The sequence below is a fragment of the Anas acuta genome, chromosome 2 (genome assembly GCF_963932015.1).
Source record: "Anas acuta chromosome 2, bAnaAcu1.1, whole genome shotgun sequence".
NCBI lineage: Eukaryota > Metazoa > Chordata > Aves > Anseriformes > Anatidae > Anas > Anas acuta.
In genome coordinates this window covers 46,687,547-46,709,253 of record NC_088980.1, presented here as the reverse complement: position 1 = coordinate 46,709,253, position 21,707 = coordinate 46,687,547, and the positions used below count along the sequence as shown (strand labels likewise).

The following is a 21,707-nucleotide window of genomic DNA, read 5'->3' as shown; positions in this document are numbered from 1 at the left end:
TTAAATTTGCTGATTAATTTATTGAAAGTATTTTTATGTACTGAATACAGTATTATTATGCTTTCCTCGCATACACTCCAGTTTATTTCACCTTGATGTCTTGTTTTTAAATTTGTGTACACATTGCATCACAAAATAATTTTCCACAGAGTTAGTGCTACTGCACCAAATTGAAATGAGGCAAACACCTGCTGTGGAGCATTCCATTCTGAACAGATTGCCAAAACCGGGGTTTCTATTAGTAAAAGGTCAGAAAAAAGCTACTAAAATTATTTAGGACCTAAAGAATGTTCTTTACAATGACAGTTAAAATATATTTATCTTAGAAAACACTGGTTTGACTGCATTATCTAATGTGGAAGGACTGTCATTAATACTAGATGAAGATGAAAGGAAATCTAGGTTTCAGAAATCAAAGTCGCATCATACTGCTGTGTATTGCCATCTTAATCGGTGTCAGTCTGACTCAGTGCTGCTGCTAAGTGATTTTTAATATTCCACATCCATACATTGCTTCAGATAAATGAGAGATGTTCTTTTGCTTTGTTTCTGTCTGACAGCTTTAATTTACTACTTAAACGTGTCTCTTCATTTGAGGAGCATTGCAGTAGGTTGAACTGTTCTTTTGGTTTGAAGAACCTTAAGTACATACATTTTTTAACCTTACAAGTTTTGATAGCGGATCAATTACCATTTGCAGAACAGTTTAGAGACCTACAAATGGAGCAGTTAGAGTGTAGTGTATTATTTATCTTACTACGGACTAAGATGAAATATTTCAAAATGATGACATTACAAAAGGCACTAGCTGCATGCATGATACATAGCATTATCTGTATAGGTATAAAGGCTATCTGTACTTGCAAGAGTAAACCAACTTCTATACCTCAAGCAAATTCCTTTACCTCTTTTATTGAAAGCATGTAATAAAGGGATTTTTTGTAATTTTTCAGAAGTGAAAAAAAGCCAAAGTCTAAACAAATTCCTTAAAGCCAGGGATTCCTTTAACAGAGACTACCAACTAGCAATGCAATAGTTAACTAAAATAGCTCTAGTTACTGCTGACTAGAGCCTAATTTCATTTAGTGACCCCTTTGCATTATGTATTTTCAGCTTCTATAGCTTTTTCTTAATAGTAGATGTTTAACTCTAGAGGAGTTTTATCTTCTTAGATTTTAATCACTAAAACAAAACACATGGGGAATTATAATCCAGTCTTACTGCACCAAATCCTATTCATGGTGTCATAAAAGCCTATGCAGTAATTTTGTTTATATAAATAAAACCAAGGGCAAGCTGTGTATCCATGATGCATACTTAAAAATTACCAGGCTGTCCGTCCATCTCTCCCCAAAATATAATAAATTAAATATCTAAACTTGCTGATTTCAAATGGAATGGAAGAAGTAGGAAAAACAATATAAAAATATACTCCAATACCTTAATAAATGTTTGACCTTCCTTTTTGTTTTTTTTGAAGAATCCCGAGTAATGCCATAGCTGAAGCATAACAAGGCAGTATTTCTTTCTGTTGTAAGTCCTATATGACATTCCCACTCTTACATCTCTTCATGCTGATGTTGTTTTGCACCACCTGCATCTGGATACTTAGTGTACTTCTCTGTTCTCTTTGAGGGTATGTTGAGGCTAGACGTATGTTTCCAAACCAGTCACCAAGGAGGAGATGCTGTCAGCAAATCTGGAGTAGCACAATGACAGTAGGGGCAGGGTTGTATGGGAGAGTACCTCTGAAGGAACAGAGTGATAAAATGCAAGTAGAACAATAATCATTTTGAAGAAAAAAATATCTGCAAAGTAGGGAGACTGTCTGTCCTGGAGTATTTAGGAAGTACTATTTCAAACCATCTCCATCTAGATTTATGAGAGTTAAGAAATAAACAGTAGATTCCGTACTATTTCCACTCTCTTTTGCTTTTTAGTCCTGCTTCAGGCACCCAAAATTAGGATAAATGATTTTCTTCATATTATGGCAGTGATTCTTACTTTTGATCTGAAGTCTGTCCTAGACAAAGGATCAGGTCTAAGTTATCAGAATAAATAGCCTAATATTGTATTCATATACAAAGATGTCATTCAGATTTTTCATGCAATTATTTCATTTTTTGTTCATTTTAAGATCTCTAAAGCCTGTACGGTCTAAATAGTTCTTTTACTAATGACTTCAGACTTAGCAATGTATTCTCTTAAATAGAATACTTATAATACTCGGTTTTTAATATTAAATATATAAAACTAATTTTTATCATAGTTTGCTGTAAGTTGATTTCAGATGGAACTAAGCCAACTAGTTCTGTGACAGATGATCAATCTGTAATTCAGCACGCGCATAGATAATAAAAAGTTGACTGATTTATTTTCCATATTTTAAATCTTAAGTCTGTAAACTTAAATTTTAATGGAAATTCTTACATCTGCACTAAATTCTGTATTTTAAATGAAAATACACTCTCAATGAACTATACCAAAGTTGATATTGTTTTCTGTGTAAGTTACTCTCTGTAACTTTATTACAGCTTACCAAAGAAAAGTGTACTTGGTGGCTTTATAAGTGTGATTATGGATGGTTTTCCGTGATTATTCATCTCTTTGATTAAGGGCTCCAGCAGTGGAATAAACATAGATATGTCTCTGTTCTATTTTTCCCCGTGAATAATCTAAACCAGATCTTTCTAATCCTCTGTTTTAGGTTGAAGACTGCGTTCTCCCACCACTAGTTTCTTTGGTCCATGGTCAGAATGGTAAGTATACGGCCACATCAACTACAGTTTCCATGAATTCCACATTTTGTTTTAATTAGACTTCAGTGTGGTCACATTCTTGGCACCTTTATTTTTAAGTGGAATGGAGACTCTTCAGCTTGCGGTTGCTCTCAGAAACCACATCACTGCTCTTAAGCCACGAGGTCATGGCTGAGGAGAAAGGGGAGAGCCTCGACTCAAACAGCAAGCTTCTGTCTCTCATTAGAGATTCCTTGCTGCCTCAGTAAGTATAATATTGTTGCTTTAGTGGGGAATAACTTGATATTCAATCCATTTTGACAGCATATTTGTTTTAAATACCCTTTTTATGTTTAAATGGCAAAATGAAAAAAAGAAATGGTAATTAGCTGCTGTCTGAGTTCTGTGCCCAACATCTCTCTCCTAGGTTAATTCAGAACTTGGTTTTTTATAACACCACCACCACTTCTGTCTGACACTAATTTTTGCATCTTGGTGATACTGTGCCTCTGGCCGCTCTTGTTTCTTGAAGTGTTGTGATTTAAATACCCTCTCTTCGTTCAGCTGATAAAGTTAGAGCATTCTAACGCCAGCATCTTCACTTTTGTGGGTACTGTGGCCTCCCGGATGACATTTTAAGATCATATGGAATGGCTTATAACTTTCAAAAAAAAAAGGAAAAGTTACACGAGAATTAGTCCTCTGTGTTCACAGAAGGGTTATTGTTTCTAAACTGCTGTCCTTTCCCACTGCCCCAAGCAACAGAAAAACCCTGTGCTAGTGGATGAAACTATAGCCTGTGGGCCAGCTGTGGCCTGGAACTTAATTTCTGTGGCATATAGTCAAATGATGCCTGTCATTTCAAAATGACTTGGATCTGAACCTGCTTTGGCAGGGGGTTGGACCCGATGATCTCTGGAGGTCCCTTCCAACCTCTACAATTCTGTGATTCTGTCTTTATGCTCACCTGCGTGTGTTATGCATATGTGTACTGTGGGCTGATAACATCTCAGTAGAGAGAAAGAGAACACAAACATAGGATGAGTACAGTAAAGATGAAAATTATCTTTCACATTATTCCAGGATAATGTTACAGTGCATTTTAATGTGTGGTCTTCCAAAGTTAGTAATTGTCAATACTTAGCTGCCCTAAGTGAGGAAATTGTTCCCCACCCCTACATTCAGTAAGTGACAGAAGGGTGGAGGAATGGATGCTGGATTATGATCAGAAACGTAGTGCCTTCCCTAAAAATGAGACTGTCTCTTGCTAATTGACTAATGCTCTTAAAATTCAAGAACCAAAGTTCTGTCTGTGCAATATTTATAAACTTTTCTTTGTGAGAGAAAATGGGAAGGAAATCTTAGTGATATATAGAGAAGCTAATTTTCAGATCTTTCTTCACACTGTTTTTTGAACTGGAAAACAGAATTTTTAGTGTGAATTAAAATGGAAACTAGAAATATTAAAGAATAAAGTATACATATTATTAGAAGCTGTCAGATACTTTTCTTCAGATAGGGTAAGACTTCAAGTCAAGCAAGACCAAGTTCTGTCTTTGAAATTTGCCCTTTGAAGACATGCCCATCTTAAAACATGTTTCTCATAGAGCTGGGGGAGTGGTCAGGCTAACTCCAAACTAGAAGGAAGACAACCAATATACTATTGTCTCCTCTTCTAATTAGCTCAATTGGGTGACAAACCTTTATTATGGTCTGAGACTAAATACGATTCTACTTTGGAGAATTCAGTTGTGCTATCTTTGCATGCATTGTATTGTAGATGTATAAAAAAAAAGTTTTGCAGTAGCTCAGAAAGCTCAGAAGCTAGGTTCCAGGCTTGGCTTAAATATTTCCTGAATCAGTTCCTTTTTCTCACCAATAGAGATGAGATAATACTTGCATTTGAAAAACATTTTGAGATTATTTTAAGAAAAAAAAAAAAGAGAATTGGAATATACATGAGCTAGATAGAAACAAATTTCACTCTAGTTTAGGAGCATGATAGAACAGCATGTAAATCTTTTAGTAATTCAGAAAGAGTTAACGAGTGTTGATGTATTTAATACATTATTAGAACCTGCGAGTTAATCCAGCACTTAGTAAGTATGTTCAGCTGTGGGGCGCAGGTAATCAATGCAAAAATGCACAGGTGGAACAAAAAGCAGAGGACGGTTGAAGGATTTTCTGCAGAAAAGAAAATTAAGCCTTAGTTTTGATTTGAAAGTCTCTAAACTGAGTTTTGAGAAAAATTAGAAAAGGAGACTAAAGGAAGACCAAAGCAGCTGTTTTAGGTATCAGAAAAGACACTAAAGGTAAGTTGTGTTCAACATTGTTTGAGGTATGGATCAGAAAATATTTATGGGAGGTAGGAATGAATCTTCATACAGTCTCCACAGAGCTCAATAGAAGCTTTCTCTGAATTCAAAGCAGTCTGGCCTAAATCTATGAAGAGAGGCCTAAGATTAGGTGCAGGCTAGATCTCAAGAAGTAACAGTTACTTGAAAACTATGAGATAGAAAGTAAAGCCTGTATTTAGAGACTGAAGAGATGTTTGCTTAAGTTGTTTAGTCCTTTTGTTCCTGGACAAAGGATGGGACAGAATGTGACTCAGCTGGAGGACAGTCAAAAGATAAGAAATGTAATGGCTGCTTGATCGTGGGCACTCTGTGGGGAAGAAGGTATTTCTACCCCTCTTAATCCTGCTTGTTAAGAGATGTGAGCTGTTGGGTATTCAGCAGACAGGCATCTAGGTTTAACAATTTAATTTAAGTGTAAAACTTACTCAGAAAGTAGAATTTCAGTCACTATGCATGAAATATAAATTTACTGTTAATGCAGGAAAAATAAGTGCTTACCATTTTTTCCCCATATCTTCTGCATTATCAGTAGAAGGGTTCTTTCATTAAATATTTGTTCATTTGTAGATCAGAAGATTAACTTCCTTATAGGACTTCACTCAAATGAAAAAGTCTCATTTGATTTCACGTCATTGAGATGTTACTTTTCCTGAGCTTTTTGTAACCAAAATGAAACTTTCTTCTACAGGAAATGAATGAAGTAAATAATTTCATATCCAGGTTTTTAAATTAGAAATTCAAACATCAGCCCTTTGTCATTTAATTCTTAATATTCTTTAATATTCCAATATGATTTGACATACCATCATTTAGAACTTATGTTGGAACCAGCAACAGGAGAGTAATGTGTTTTTAAAGATTAGCTTGCTCTCAGTAGAGTGTCAAACCAGTTCTTCAAGTACAAAATCCTGGATACTTGAAATAATTTGTAGATAAAATATTTAGTCTTTAAGAGCTTAAGAGAATCCATATCCTACAATCTTTAGGTCCTCTTTTCACTCTTGCTTATGGAACAGACTGACAAAATAACTTCTTGCACTGCAGTACAGGGAGTTTGCAGAACCGTTATAAAATGCTTTTTAAAACTGTCGTTACTAAATTGGTTTACATTTTGAAGTGGCAAGGAAATCATTGAATGAACTCATTCATTTAACAGAGTCTCTCAAGCACTGAATATTTTCCCTTTACGGAAGATTCATATATTCATAGTTCCTAAAGGTCTTTATTCAAGCTATGTGTTTATATTAATTGCTAAGACATTCATTTTAGTAATCTGTGTTTTCTCATGTGGTATTTGGTTTGATGGATCACTGCACCTTCCCTTAGAAATACTTTTTACTAATGCTTTCTTTGGAGAAAAAAATAGAGTTTGAAGTAAATGGAAATAAAGACTTTTTTTAATTGAACTCCAAGGAATTATGCTGCTAAGTGTGCAGATTATTACTAATCTCTCTCAGATGTAAAAAATAGATGGCTTAAAATGCTCTAAAGTGGACTCCATTTAGAGGAGGTATCAATGTGCTTATAATCAAACAAGTATATCACAAAGTATCAGATTTTTATTCTAGCATGGCTGATTCATTCGTTATTATTGCTAGGAATTAACATTCTGGAGAACTAAATCCGTGTTTTGTGTGGTGAGAAGATGACTTCTGACACTAAAGACACTTTATAGCATCTTTGCTTGCCTTGAAAGATTTATTTTTGGATCCTGAGCAGGAAAAAAAAAAAAAAAGGCAAATAATTCCATTACGCTTTGTAGAAATATGTACTCCATGCATGTAGGGTTTCAGGATAAGTGTTTACTAATGCATTATAGTATTTTCTCCCTTTATGAAGAAAGGGACTTTTTAATCACCAGTGTGAGAAATAGTTTTCTTTGAGGAACTGGAATCTGTTCTTTCCTTTAAAAGATTCTGATCACCAGAGACATGAAGCCAACATTGACTACTCATTGGTCTACAGAGTAGGTTCAGCTGCGAGTGCTTTGTGGCTCTGTGGCAGCACATTCAGGCTGGTATGTAGCAGCTGTGATACATTGCTTGTAGTCTGTGTGCTTGTTTGGAAGGTTCACCTCTTATGAAGGAAGTCTTGCAGGCTACATCAAGAATGTGGAATTGGTGTGCTTCTCCCTTCTTTTCTTAGAGCTGCCCAGGTGAGAGACTTGGCCAGAAAGTACATCACCTTCTAGATAACTTTCCTGTGCAAATCAGGGTGCTGAGGTGTGGCCCCTCTGGAGAGGGGATCTTTGATCCACAGAAGAGCTAGCATACATGAGGATACGTGCCAACGTGATGGGACATGACTCAGATCCCTCAATTTAGGCGCAAAGAGGGATGCTAACGTGTGAAGCAAATTTCTCATTTATTTGCTTGATTTTTGTTCATCCCCCTCCCTCCTTCATCAGAACCCAAGACAGAAAATGTGGAAGTATTTTGGTGCACAAAACATGATAACCTACCACATATTCCTGCAAATAGTCATTTTATTTATATTTGATTAATTCTTCATATTTTTCTTTTACAAATCAGCACATGCTTACAATTCTATTACTTCCACATGTTTGGAGTAGCACTGCTTGTAATCATAGATGATGTTTTGACTTGGCTATGTCTGTTTTCTTTATGCTTACATTTATCTCTCCTCTGTTGTTGTACACCATTCCTCTCCAGATATATTTCTATTTTAAAAAGATAAAATAAAAATAGTAATTTGTTGGGAGAATATTACTGGGAAACCAGCAGCAGGAGCAAGGTCCATTTTGTGTTTCAGCATCCTGTTTTCCTTTACTAAGGTATCCAGAAGGTGATGTTTTGAAATGTTTCATGGATATTTCTCTTGTAGTTTTATCTTCACTGTCGCTCTGAATAAGCATTGTTTTAAAAATGTTTATTAAATCGTATATATACGTTTATAAATGTTTTAAAACATTTGCATAAATATTATGTACTTATGTATGTACATGTCCATATATATATATTAAAAAAAAAAAAAGTAATTCTTTTATTAATTCTGTTTTAAAACTTAAGCTGATGTTTTTTAAATACTGTTTATATACAGGTCTTGTTTATTGCTTTGTGTAGTTCCAAACAGCATTGCATTTCCATTGTGGTTATTATAAAGTTTGGAAACCTGTTTTTAATAGCATCACCTTATTAATGCACAGCTCTTGTTTTTTTTGTTTGTTTGTTTTTTCAATGTTGCTATTCTCTTCCCCTTCAGGTACGAGTACATTCTGATGGCTCCAGACCCAGTACCAGTGTATGCTCTGAAACTGCTGGTGGCCTTGACTGAACACAGCCCCGCTTCTGTGAGGTGATGTAACTCTCCGTTCTGAGCGCTTTCTGTTTCAATTTATTTTTTTACATTAGGACTTAACAATAATGTAACTCTCACTATCATACTATTTTGACTGACACTTAGGAGATTTAGAAAATCTGCATAGAGCATTTGTTACAGAACATAACCTTATGGCTTTTGTGCTATTTCTATATGATTCTGTTTCTTTTAATATGAATTTAGGCAATGAAATATTAAAGGCAATTATATATTTTAAATATTAATTAAAAACATTTTAATGATAATTTTAATACAAAAACATTATCTAAACTATTGTGCAGTTAAACATACTTGTGCTATGAAAAGGTGGTGCCTTTTTAAATGGTTTAGACCTCTTAGGTCACTTTAAAGATAACGAGTCTTTCTGCAAATACCACTATTCTAAATAAGTTCTCAAATATTGATTTGAACGTTTGATATAGGTACACCCAAATATTTAAAAATATCTTACTGGGGCAATGGGAAGGAGACACTTTTTACACTGTGATGATGCAGGGGGGGAAAAAAAAAAAGAGAAAAAAGAAAAAAAAGGAAACATACCTCTCATACACGCACACACATAGCTATTCTTCTCCTCTGATCTACCAAGAAAATCGTGTTCTTTTTGCACTTAGCAGTGTCCATTCATGGTGTCTGATAGAGTTATGGCTAAGAAGTCACTGCATACTGTACTGTGTTGATTTGATTAATTACAATAAGCTCAAGATTTTATATAGAAATTATTTTAATATGTAAATATATATTTACATATATATAACTACAATACATATATATCTAAAAAGAAATTTAATTTTTTCTCCCATTGATCTTGCAAAAGATGAAAACATTGTCTTTTCATCTTTTACAGCGTTATTTTGATATACTCACTAGACTAAAAATGAACTAGAAAATTGAGTGGCTTGAGGTTTTAAGCAGTTTGAATACAGTGAGTGATATTTAATTGTATTTATATGTATATAGTTTTTATTGTTTACGATCTGTATGTATATGCTACTGCAGACTTTTATGCATACAGTACAGCTTTCTATTTTTAGTGTTAACCTACAGAGATTATAATTCTTCAAGCATTACAATAAAATATTTCTGTAACTAGAACACTGGATATTATTGTACTGCTCTTCCTCTGCCTAATGAATTCTCTTTATTTGAAGAATCTTATGTATTCATTACACATCTGTAATCATCCCATTTCTCCTGTGTCTTGCTGGCTTTCTTTTACTTTCACTGAATAATTTGTTTGGCTAGATTTCTGAAGGAGAAGAGATTATGCAGGTCTCTTGGTCTGTCTTCTTCCTGATTCTTTGACTTCCCAATTACTTTAGCTGAAATTAGCCCATACATCAAAACTGTGATAAAAAATCATATCTTTGTATTTTCACAAACTGCTAAGTAACAAAGCTGAAAACAGATAAATGCTGGTTAATGCAGATAAACGGTAGGTCACAGCTGATTGTATTTTGGTTTGAGCACTAAAATATCAGTACATATGTAGCTCAGAATTACAACATATGCTCTTTTTTGCATTTAATTATGCACAGGGAAAGAATCTGTGATTATTGTGATGGGAAGTATGTAGGTAACGCTGGACAAAAATCCTTCAGGAGTAAATTTGTTCCTTGTGGGAAAAACTCCACTATATTTTAGTACTGCTGATAGTGATGAGGGCCACTTTTCATCAAGTCTCTGTGGTTTCTCTAAGTTTATATTTCATCCACAATACCTGGCTTTGAAGGATGAACACCTTCTCCTTTGAGTTAATTGAAATAAAATAAAAAAAAAAGGCGGTAGCAAAAAATGTTGTTGTGAAATGGCAAAATATTAATTTAGCGCTTCACTTATTGCATTCACATCTTTCAAAAATAACTTATTAATCCTATTCCAAAATTAAAAAAAAGGTGAATTTGGATGAAGGTGAGAGCTACTATATTTTAGTTTGTATATAGCCTCTTCTTAGAAATGCTAAACTAATACATTATTTCTCTTATTTTCTTTCTTCTTTAATCTTACCACATTTCTTGTTTGTTTCTCAAATTTATCTCTTTTCTTCTTTCTGTTCTCCTCAGTTTCTTCCTATGTACTCCCCAGTAGAGGCATCAACATTTGCACAGTTCTTACTTTAGCATTTGAAAAGAGACAGATGCATTCTAATGTTTGTGTTCTTAGTTTGTAGCAGACACTGTATGTCAGCTAAATTGTTGTGACACCAGAGGAAAAAATTTCAATCATCTTTTTTTGCTATTTTGAACACTATTTTCTACATGAAAGCAGTACAGTTATTCAAGTATTGTATTTCTAATGTCTTATAAAATTCTGGTAATGTGCTATACATATTTTAAGTGTCTTAAGTATTTAACATTTGTAAAAATACAAAAAATGCCGTGTAATCTTTGCCATTGCTTCACTTTTGGGGTTGTTTATAATATTCTCTATTTCTGGAGCTGTTCCACTCTATTTCTCTTCAATTTAGCAATGGATAATTCTAATTGTGTCCCATTAACTTGCTGCAGAATTGGATCTTTCGCAAACATAAGTTCTAGTAAGTGTTAGACAGGAGTTGTAAAAGAAACAAAAACTTCAATATGTTTCAATAAGCACATTTAGTATTTGGACATCTGAATATATGAGCATCCATAGGAATAAAACTCTGTTTTGGGGGAGGATGAGTATTTTGTTGTTCATTTTCTCCTTAAAGGGATAAAATATAAATGAGTCTAATGTTTACTTTATATATCTTTTCCTTTTTACATCATGCAACAACTGCTGTGTCATACACCCTCACTTAGCATTCATTTAATGAGAAAATGTCAGGTATTAGAAGGATGAACTTTGAATGGAACTTATCCATCATTTACCTATTTTATGCTTGACTCAAAGCTTGTCTGGCCTTCAGAGTTGCTGATAGTATTCTGTCACAAATCTTCTAAAAACCTATTGGCTTGCTTTTTCAAGAGTTTTTAATATTTTATGATAAGAAAAAATGTGCATGGTAAGGCCAATGCAATAATAGCAAAGTTTACCTTTAGCTATTTTGAAATGGATGATTTTAACAAGAAATCTATATTATTCAGGAAATGTGTAGCTTAATTCATGAAGTGAATGTCTGAACAACTGAAAATTTGCATCCTCCTCCCTTTCCCCCCCTGTTAATTAGATTTGGAAGATTTTACTCAGATACAGAACTGTTAGGTAAGGTTATGAAATGTAGCTATGTGTTTTGCTGTTTGTTCTTCTATGAAGATACTTGACTTGTCTGTAGTTGGAAACTTACGGTATTTGAAGACATGGATACACTTGAAACTATGGAATCTGATCTTTATGGATTGCTGGAATAATAGACAATTTTGGTTGCAAGGAAGAAAGACAGGGAAATAGAGTGGAGGTAAGAGGAGAGCTAAAGGAGCATTGTATACCTGTAGCCCAAAGTCATCAATGTTTGGATAGGTACTGAAGCTGTATTAGGGATGGCATTGATGCTCACATATCTCAGATCTGCAGTTTTACAGTGGTGTTTTAAAACCTAAAACACTTATAGGCAAATTAGGGTATGTCAAAGACCTTAAATTCACAATTACGTCTAAATTAAATTCACAATTCATCTGTAGCTCCAAAGGAGACAATATCTGAGGAGTGAACTATTAGAAGTGGTAGAAAGCTGTATGCCATAAAGTCTCACCTGTCCGTGTCACTTGGCTTAAGTAACTTCTGTGCACCCTGTTTTATTATGTGACTCTGCACGCGAAAGCTCATGCTTACTTAACTTCAAGAGCTGAAACTTAAAGATAAATGTCATATATTGCATCAGATGATAATCATGAGAGTAGGACACGTTCCAGTATTCTGTTATTAAGGTCATTTCCTGAGGGACAAAAAATCGTTTAAAAACTAATGTTGTGACCCTTCTTAGATTTATGGTGAATTGAAGGAAGGGAGGAAATTGAAGAACTTTCCCCACCTCCTGTCCCTACTATAAATTTCCCAGACAGACATTAGGCACCACTCTAGGAAAGGGGAAGAGGCGGCAGACAATGAAATAGAAAGATGCTGCAACAAATTATCAGCTGCTTCTGTGTGCCACAGGTCTAGTACGTGAGATGATGATAGATGGATTGACCGTGTACACCTCAGGAGATTGTCTTGACTAATTAAAGTAACTCTTTATCACAATGTCTTTGGAATCATCCAAAAATCAATCATGAATGGTCCAATTTTTGAACTTAATTTATGTTATTTTCATACCCATGCATTATCTATTAAAGGCCTTTAATGGCACATTTACTATCACTGTTGGTAATGGGTTGATCATTTTCTCATACATCATGTTTTTACATCAGCATTTATATACATTTCAGTATATTCTGAAATGATCCATCAAATATGTATACCTTCATTTCAAATAAGTAAATTTAAAAAAAAAAAAAAAAAGTTCAAGAGTTCAGAGCTTAAAAAGAGTAGTGCTTTTAATTGGTTCATGTTGGTAGAATTTTTTTTTTTTTAGTTCACAAGCACTTGTTAGCATTTTCCATAGATTACCTTTGTGTATGGTATGTTCTTTGCCATTATGCTAGAGAGCAACACTTTCCTTTCCTGGCGAATTGACTAATCTGTGCTTGTACTAATTGCTTTAAAAACACTTTGTTCTGATCATTAGGCATCTGAATTTCCTAGTTTAAGAAAAAAGCTTAAAAAAAAAAAAACAACAACAAAAAAGTATTTGCTTCTAAATTACTTAACTGGTTTTTATGTGTTTTCTTGTTTTCTGTAATAAATACGAATAAAATAATATGGAGAATTTCTGGTAATAGGTAATCCTACGGGGCCCAGTCCAACTGAGCTGAACAGTAAGATTATGCTTTAGAGGTGTACAACATCAGTGAGAAAATTACAATATGGATGGATTGGGAGAGATTGTCAGATGATGATACGTTTTTATTAGAACTTTGGGCAATATTTATGTAGATTTTGAACCTGATTCTGATTACACTAGTTTCACATCTGTGAAAACTGAGCTGTAAAAACCTTCATTTTCTTGTTAGAGAGAGAACGCTAATATAAAACGGCAAAGAATCCATATGATTTTAGCAATTTCTGTTATTTGGTGTAAGATTTGCATATATGCTGCTTTATTGAATAACACTAGGTGGGAAGACTTACCCAGAAATAGACGCTTGAAATGTTAAGTTGTGTGTCAGCTAATAACACTGTTGTCAAGTCACACATCACTGTAATTCATATCAAAGGCAATGGTCAGAGTTCACTGTTGCAAGTGAGTTCTCATAGTTTAGTCATGTACTGACTGCAATACTAATCGCCATTTTTAATGTAAAACATGACTCCTTAGTGTTACATTTTATTAGAATTTCCCTTGAGTAAAGAAATTAACTATTAACCTTAAACCTGTAATTTTGTTTCCTCTTTGGCGTTGCTGATCAGTTGCCGAATGTCTCAATTTTAGAAATGCAAAGCTACTATTTGATGTTTCTATTGTTGTTAGGTCAATTGTTGAAAAATATCATACTGTAAGGTTCATATCTGCTCTTTCAATGTAAAACATTAAACGGAAGGGGAAAATACCATTAATTTTTTGGTTGTTTATACATGAAATAGTGATTTTTTGCTGTTGTGACTATAAATAGGAATTCAAAAATAAGCAGTTAATGAGGAGGGGCAGCTGGTCAGGGTAGTACAGTTGGAGTTTCAGGCTTCGGTGAATTCAGTTCTGCCACAGACTGTCTTTAGCGTGAAGCAAATCTAAAATGCCATCAGCAGTAGGTTCCCATGGAAGACAAAGAAGAAGGCAAGCATATGTTAATAATTCCTGTCTGGTCTGATAAATCTATAATTACCTTTATTTTCAGTAGGACAGCATCACAAAGAAAGTGTGGAATGTAACCCAATGTAGGGAGAACATAGCCTACTAGGTAGCCAGATTTCTCTGAAGAAAAGAGGCTGAGATTAAAGAAGGGGTTGGAACCTGAATCTATGTTGCAATTCTAAGGAAGACAAAATTGGTAAACATTTAAAACAAAACAAACAAACAAAAAACCACAAAAACTACCCTTTTTAAAACGAGAACCAAATATTGTAATACTGTATGAGGCTGTGAATCCGAAGTGTTTGGTGATTTCTGAACCTGGAGGATGGGAGGATTTTTAAGGCTTCAGTGTTTCCTATCAGTTAGATCAGCCAGATCTCTGTTCAGTGTTCTGAATATTGCAAACCTGATTTTAGGCATTCATTCTTTTATTTTTTATAACTGGAACTCCTAGAAGCAAGGTAGCTAGTTTTTATTAAAAAATACTTTTTTAAATGCTTTTACCTAGATTTTTTTTTCATCCTTTAAAATGAAAAAATTTCATGAGGGATAATGCTTAAAATCACTTTTCAAAGAAAGATATGGTAATTGAAATGGACAGTTTTCAACTGTGTCTTTCCTGAATGTCAGTACATGAGTAGGATTACCAAATACTATCATTACCACTTAACCACCCTCAAAGTTCATTGTGTTTTAATTCACCTGATATGGTAAGCTTATGAACAAGTGTGCTTGTTTTATAGACATTCCAAGAACATGTTGGTGAAACGTTTTTTAAAGCAAGATTTGCATGTATTTTCACAGAATTATTGATTGTTCTATCACTCTTAGGCCCCCATTACTCTCCTTTCTGATAATGTGAACTCTGTTACTCTTACCAAAATTTTTTACAACATACAGTTTACTTGTTTTATAGCACACTGTAGGTGTATAATATATGAAGTGATAACACTTCTAACTTTTTTCTAAATTTAATGTAATTTTCTTGCCTTCTTACAACTACTGTTTCCCTAAGAATAATTTTGTATTATGGTTTTATATTTAAAACATAGACTTATTTTAGGATTTATTGGTTAGGTATTCTGTTCCACTTGTAAATAAGGAAGGGTAAAATTGTAAAACATAATGGGAAATCAGCAAAGCACAGCATGTGGTTCAAACATATAAAAAGACATATCCCTATAAAAATACATGTATAGATCTTGAGGCTGGAAACTGAACAGGAACTGAAAATGCAAACTCTGTTCTCCCTCAGTAAGCTGTCTGAGACTGCTGGCGAAATGACTGGGATTGCAGTGACACCTTTCCAATAAATGTGTGCCACAGACAATTTTTGAGTTTACGCTGGGACTGAAAGTAAACCCCTTTCACCACATAGTGGAAGTTACTAACAGTTCAACTGCTGATAGGTGTTAAAAAGAAAGCAGCTGTGTATCTGTACATTTAATACAGATCTTTATATTCTGCTTTTTGAAAAATGTTTTCCTTGAATTTCACGTATGTTTACAGTTGTAGCAAATATGGTGTATGAAGGAACTATTCTACTTCAGGTATACAGTGGAGTTTTACATTTATTTTAATTCTCAAATCTTGTTTCATTGTGTTTATGAATACCAGTCAGTCTTTCCATGATGTTTCCCATCTTCAATATTAATCAGTACTTTAAAGACCTTTAAAATAACATCATATAAAGGTGATATATATAAGTATATATCTTTTTCAGTGACGTCTTCATTGTTGTGTTTATTTCCTGTTTCTGTCTACTACAAAAAGTAAAGCATTAAATAAAAATCCAATTATTCAACATCCAAGACAATTTTCTGCCTGCATAAAGGCCAAAACTCCTTTCTTCCTCCTTGCCCCCCTGGGTCATTTGAAATGTAAACTACAATTGCTGAGAAGGCTTAGGAACTGGAATTGAAGGAATAGCTCTGTTCAAGAAAATTGACTCTGAAATAATTGGGACCCCTAAAGATAAGTTGATAGATCTTCTCCCTGATGTATTTTATGGTAGACACTATTGTAAGTTGTGCCTTGGTATAATATTTCTTAAAAATCAATGGTAAGATCATTCTTTGCCTTTGGAGAGCTACTGAAGGGCATGACATGAAAGTGTGGCAGTGAGATGACTTTGAAACTTTCCACTTCAATGGTGGGTCTATTCTGTGGGATTCACCAAGAAGAATAAATCTATCTGAATGCTTCTCTAATTTATTCAAGCTACCAACGGCCCTGAGAGGCTATTCTATTAGGAAGACTTTCTGACTTTGAGGGACAGCCATACTCTCTCTCCTTGCAGTTGGTAACAATAAGAATAATTAGCATTCTACTAGGTTGTCATTTTATACCAAACCAATTCTGAAAGGGACAAGATCTTTAGACCAACTTCCTTAATGTAACAGTAGATATTGTCCATGTGCTTCAATAAAATAGTATTTTAGACCAAATTATGAAAACAAAGTCATTTAAGAACAAAAAGTACCCTTTTTCCTTAGAAGTCAAATATTATTGTTGTCTTTTCCCTCCTTTGGCATCAGTGTTATTTGAAAGTAATGTTGGTAATTAATCAGTCAGAACTGTGGGACAAAGAAAGGTGGTTTCAACAGTTAGTAGAGTGTAATTGTCATTTGCTCATTAGTTTCCTAATTTTAAACTGAGAATTGGAAGGAGCTTTTTTTGTTGTAGTTGTTTCCTTTTTGTTTCTTTTGTTTTCTACTGGTTGTATACCTTGCATTGTTTCTAATTATAGTTTTTTGTGTTCTAGTAATAGTTTTTTGAGAGCCAGACAATTTTGTTTTTTAACAGGCGGAAAATCTCAAAAGTCCTAGCTTGTTAGCAAAAAGCACAGAACTGTGAGTCCAAGGTGTGAGCCAAATGAAAGGGTTTGCTTTCAACATAATCCTTTTGCTTAGTTGTTTCTAAAATTATTCGTCTGCGTTCTCAGATGTGTTAGGAAATTTGTACTTGTCATGTGTCAGTTTGTCTGTCAGTCTGTCATAACGGTAATCTGTTCAGAATGCAGAGAACTCATGATGCTTCACAACGTGCATGCTCTTGCCTTTTGTTAGAAGGGATTCTTTCTGGAAAACGAGTGGTCACAATGCTAAATGATCGACACTTTTCTTGTTCTAAACTTAGAAACTCATATCACTGAATTTGCTTGCTATATATGCTATATGGAAGAGTTTTCAGTTGACAATCCTGACTTTCTGTCCTATGTTGCTGAAGTGACAGAAGCTCATGTGTGTGTTGGACATTGAGTGTCCATTCTCCAGCCGTTATTGCAGATTTTCAATTTGATAATATAATGATTTGCACACTTGTATGTGTGTTGGTTTTTTTTAAGTGAAAGATCTAAACAAAAAAATACAAATGTGAACAACAGCAGACTGCAATGCATCAGGATAAAAAGAGCATGCATTCTGAAGTCATTTGTCAAGGCTCAAAATCAAATTTTGTTTGTATATTAAATTCTGTTTTTTATTCAGAGGTATGCCTTTTTTGTTGCATTGCTGTCCTTCTAGAAAAGGTATTTATTCTGTATATTGAAAACTGAAAGACTAATTCACAGTGTTTACTCTGAGTCTAACAATCTGGCTTAAAAACTTATGACAACACTATAGTGTTCTGATTTTTAAAAATTAAATTATTTAAGAGTACAAGATCTCAGTGTTTTTGAGAAATCACTGCTTTGCATTTTTTAAAGTATAATTTTGCCTTGTTTCCTTTATGTAGGGACAAGCTACCATCGTAGATATAATCTACAGGTAAATCCTACCTATAAAACAGCAATCTGGATATGTAGAATTCCTGGGTTTGTATTTTAGTAGAGAATTTAATAAAATGCTTAGTTAGTAAGGTAAATAAGAAAAATTAATTGTTAGACTATTTTAAATGGAAGAATTAAATAGTGAAATTGTTTTGCTTTTGCTAATTGCTTTGCCAGTGACACAAGATCAGAAGTTCTATTCATTTCAAATTTCATTCAAAATAATATTTTCAAGCAAGTGGAAAATGAAGCAGCAGTGATCATGATGTTCTTTTCATTATGCCATTTCTTATACAACACTGATGTAATTCCTGAGAAAGCAACCTCCACAATCACCTGACAAGAATCTCTCAGACACATGGTCTGATTTTTGGGTGGCTTGTGTGGACGCAGGGGTTGGACTCAATGATCCTTTTGGGTCCCTTCCAACTCAGGATATTTTATGTTTGTCTGTTGCTTTTGTTTTGTTCTGTTTTTAACTTTGTATGTTACTCAGCTTAAACATGTACAACATGTGCTACCCATCACATTTTCAGTAAGATACTGCCTAGAAAACCAGTACAGATATTCTTAATGCCCAACAAGTAAGGTGTTGGTCTTACGCTCTGTTTTCATGACTTTAAGACTTCTCCTTTTTAAAACTGTCAGATAACAATGTGATGTTACTCTATCTCTTGTGCACACATATATGCAAAGTTGGAATATATCAGTCTTAAGTTTTGTCACAGAAATATCTTAATATGCTTGATATGACTTCTTGTTTTAGCCCACTCGCATGTATCATTTTCTTTAAAGGCTGCAGCTATTTCTTGCTTGAATCATAAAGGTTTGTCAGTGACCTTTAAGAATGGCCATATTGGCTACAGTTTTTCTTAGCTTATCTCAGCAGAATATATGTGACTTATTACAATCAGGACTTACATTTTTTGAAACCAATTGCTTCATAATTTGCTATTTACTACAAAGAGTTTTTCTAGTTTTTGCCTAAACAAAGATTGCTTATATATTCTTTTAATTGTGTTTTACTGTCAATGTGTACTAAGTTTAAATGTTGCTTATGTAGTAAAGGAGGCAGCTCTTGCTAGTGTAAGTAATTCCAATATGCTTTAAGCATAAGTTAGTTTGCATTGGCAAAACTTCATTTTGTCAATATGATTGCAGTTACACTGGTTGCTCTTTTTGGGAGTTGGTGTTTAAAATGACCTTTTCGACATCCAGGATTAATATACCCACATCAGCAAAATTCTGTACTACCAGCATGGTCTAAGCTTTTAACTCAGCTGATTTGGCCCTGGAAAACGAACCATGCATATAACAAGTCTTCCTGTCTGCTGACCTGTGGCTCTTCTATGACCTGGCTGGGTCCAAGTTGCTGCAGCAGTCTTCTGGGGTTTGTCAGCTAGCATGGGGGTAAATAGCTTTAAAGCGCTCCTAACTTGTATCGAGAACTTGTTGGGATTTCCCTTGTGTATGGGTATGTTTTCCATCCACTTAGTTAGAACAGAAATTGTCCTTTAATTCAGGCTTTTTATCTTGGAAATATTCTGTTTTTAACATCTTATTTTCCTTATATAAACTCTTCATTCTCTGTCAGAATGTTACATCGTCTGCTAGGAGTAACTTGTATATTGCACATCTGTGTGTGCAAGAGAAATTGAACACATTTGGTTGAACAAGGCTATTACTTAGCTACATTAAGCATATTCATATGCTTACAATTGTGCATATATTGATTTGTTTACGTTTTGACCAATTTGGTAGTTGTGTTTTATCTGTCTCTAGGCCCATGTACCAGTGTTATGCGATATAATACATCATATTACGTTAAATGCGCCTCCCCACCCTGACTTCATATAGATTCTGTATGGCTGTCTGTACTGGTTTTGGCTGGGATAGAATTTATTTTCTTTGTAGAGACTATGTAGAGACATGATGCTGTGTTCTGAATTTAAGATGAGAATAATGCTGATAACACACCTATCTTTTAGTTGTTAAAGAAGCAGCAAATTAGTTCCTTGTTTTGCTTTGATTGCATTCATGGCTTTCGCTTTACCTAGTAAATTGTCTTTGTCTCAACCCAGGAGTCTTCTCACTTTTACTCTTCTGATTGTCTTCCCCATCCCTTGTGGGGGGAGTGAATGAGCAGCTGTATGGTGGTGAGCTGCCTATTGGGTTAAACTACAAAATCATTGTTATTCTATTGAGGTGAATGGTAAGAGTCAGAGAAATGGCAAAACAAAATGAAATAGAAAAACCATTATTTATACTTAATGCACATATTTGACTTCTAAGTAATTCTCAGTTCTTCATAAATAAAGTTATTCTATTGTATATCATCCCTTTTATTCTTTATTTCCTTTTATATTTCCTTTACATACATGATTTCAGCAAATACATGTATGATTAATTAGGACTCTGACAAGGGAGATTACATCTTATAATTTTATGACCCTTGGATGTTTGTTCTATTTTCCTTTCAATTTTCTCATTAAGTTGGTAGAAGAGAATGTGCAATTCCTTTTAGTTGCCTCAACACCTCAGTCTAGTGCTTTAGCTTACACTATTCATGAAAACAATACCTTCTGTTTTCTTACCAGACATGAGTAAGGGCTTTTAACTGGAAACACGACTTTAGGAATGTATGGATTCTTCTTAACAAATAGTTTGCCAAACAGAACTAATCTGATTATTGTTGTACTGGAAGCCAGTATAGGGTATTACATGGTAAAGTTTCAAAGATCAAGTTGAGTGCTTATTTTAGTCAAATGAATCTCCTGTTTATTCAGAGAACTATATGATGCAATTTTCTGTCTTTAACTGACATAATACTTACAAAATAATTATGTAGTTTATTGTATGTTAGCTTCCTAGAAGAAGCATGTAAAAACATCTGTCTCATGTTAAGCACACAGTAATACTCTGTTTGAATGTTGCATTTACTACACAGACTTTATAATACAAGCTTGCATTTTCAGCTGTATCACAGCGCTAAATCTGCTTCTTGTTCGTGAAGTGTTTTAGTAATTTTGTAAAGATAAAAGAAATGTTTCAAACAATCGTGTGTTCGCTGTGGTGTTTGGTGAGTGGGCATGTAGTGTACGTCTAAGGAAAAGACTCATTCCTCAAATTAGGCAGAGTACTATGGAAAAGGGTATGTAAAAATATAATTCAGTTGTCATCACAGTGTTTGTGACAGAGATGCACACGTGTTTTATTAATAAATTTAAAGCTTTTGGAGATCTAAGAGAAGAGGTTGCCTTAATGTATTGTTGTCTTTTGAGAATATTCTTCTTATAAATATTTATAAATATAATGATTTATATCTGATTTTAAAATCCAGGAAGATATAAGTAAATTCTTTTTGGTAACCACTCCTCAATACTTTTGAGAGAAGTGGCTGCACATATACCATACATTAATATTTTCAACCCAAGAAGTTAGTTAATGTAGCATGCTTTAAAAAACAACACAGCTTATTTATAATTTCACTCTGTGCGTTGTAAGCCTATTAATTCAAATTAGTTTGTGGTGCATGTTGACTGTTTCATAGTCTGTATAGTATTGTATTTCTGAATTTTAATTATTTTCTGTCATTTAAAAATACTAATTTACTTACTGTTCCACTCACTTGCATTGCATCAGTGAAGCAGACCTAGAAGTAATTTCCAAAGCAGTGTTACATTGCTGTTTCT

General features: G+C 34.0%; 1 protein-coding gene across 15 annotated transcripts in view; it reads left to right on the top strand.

Moving 5' to 3' along the window:
• ULK4 (unc-51 like kinase 4) overlaps window positions 1-21,707 on the top strand; it is a 246,775-nt gene that overhangs the window by 86,123 nt on the left and 138,945 nt on the right. For all 15 annotated transcript variants that reach the window (XR_011093978.1, XR_011093980.1, XR_011093979.1 and 12 more), the window contains exons 28-30: window positions 2,708-2,759; window positions 2,859-3,003; window positions 8,318-8,410. Coding sequence is in view for 11 of the 15 variants with exons in the window: in XM_068674629.1 (XP_068530730.1) it covers window positions 2,708-2,759; window positions 2,859-3,003; window positions 8,318-8,410 (290 nt within the window). In the remaining 4 variants the exon portion in view is untranslated. The remainder of the gene's footprint in view (window positions 1-2,707; window positions 2,760-2,858; window positions 3,004-8,317; window positions 8,411-21,707) is intronic.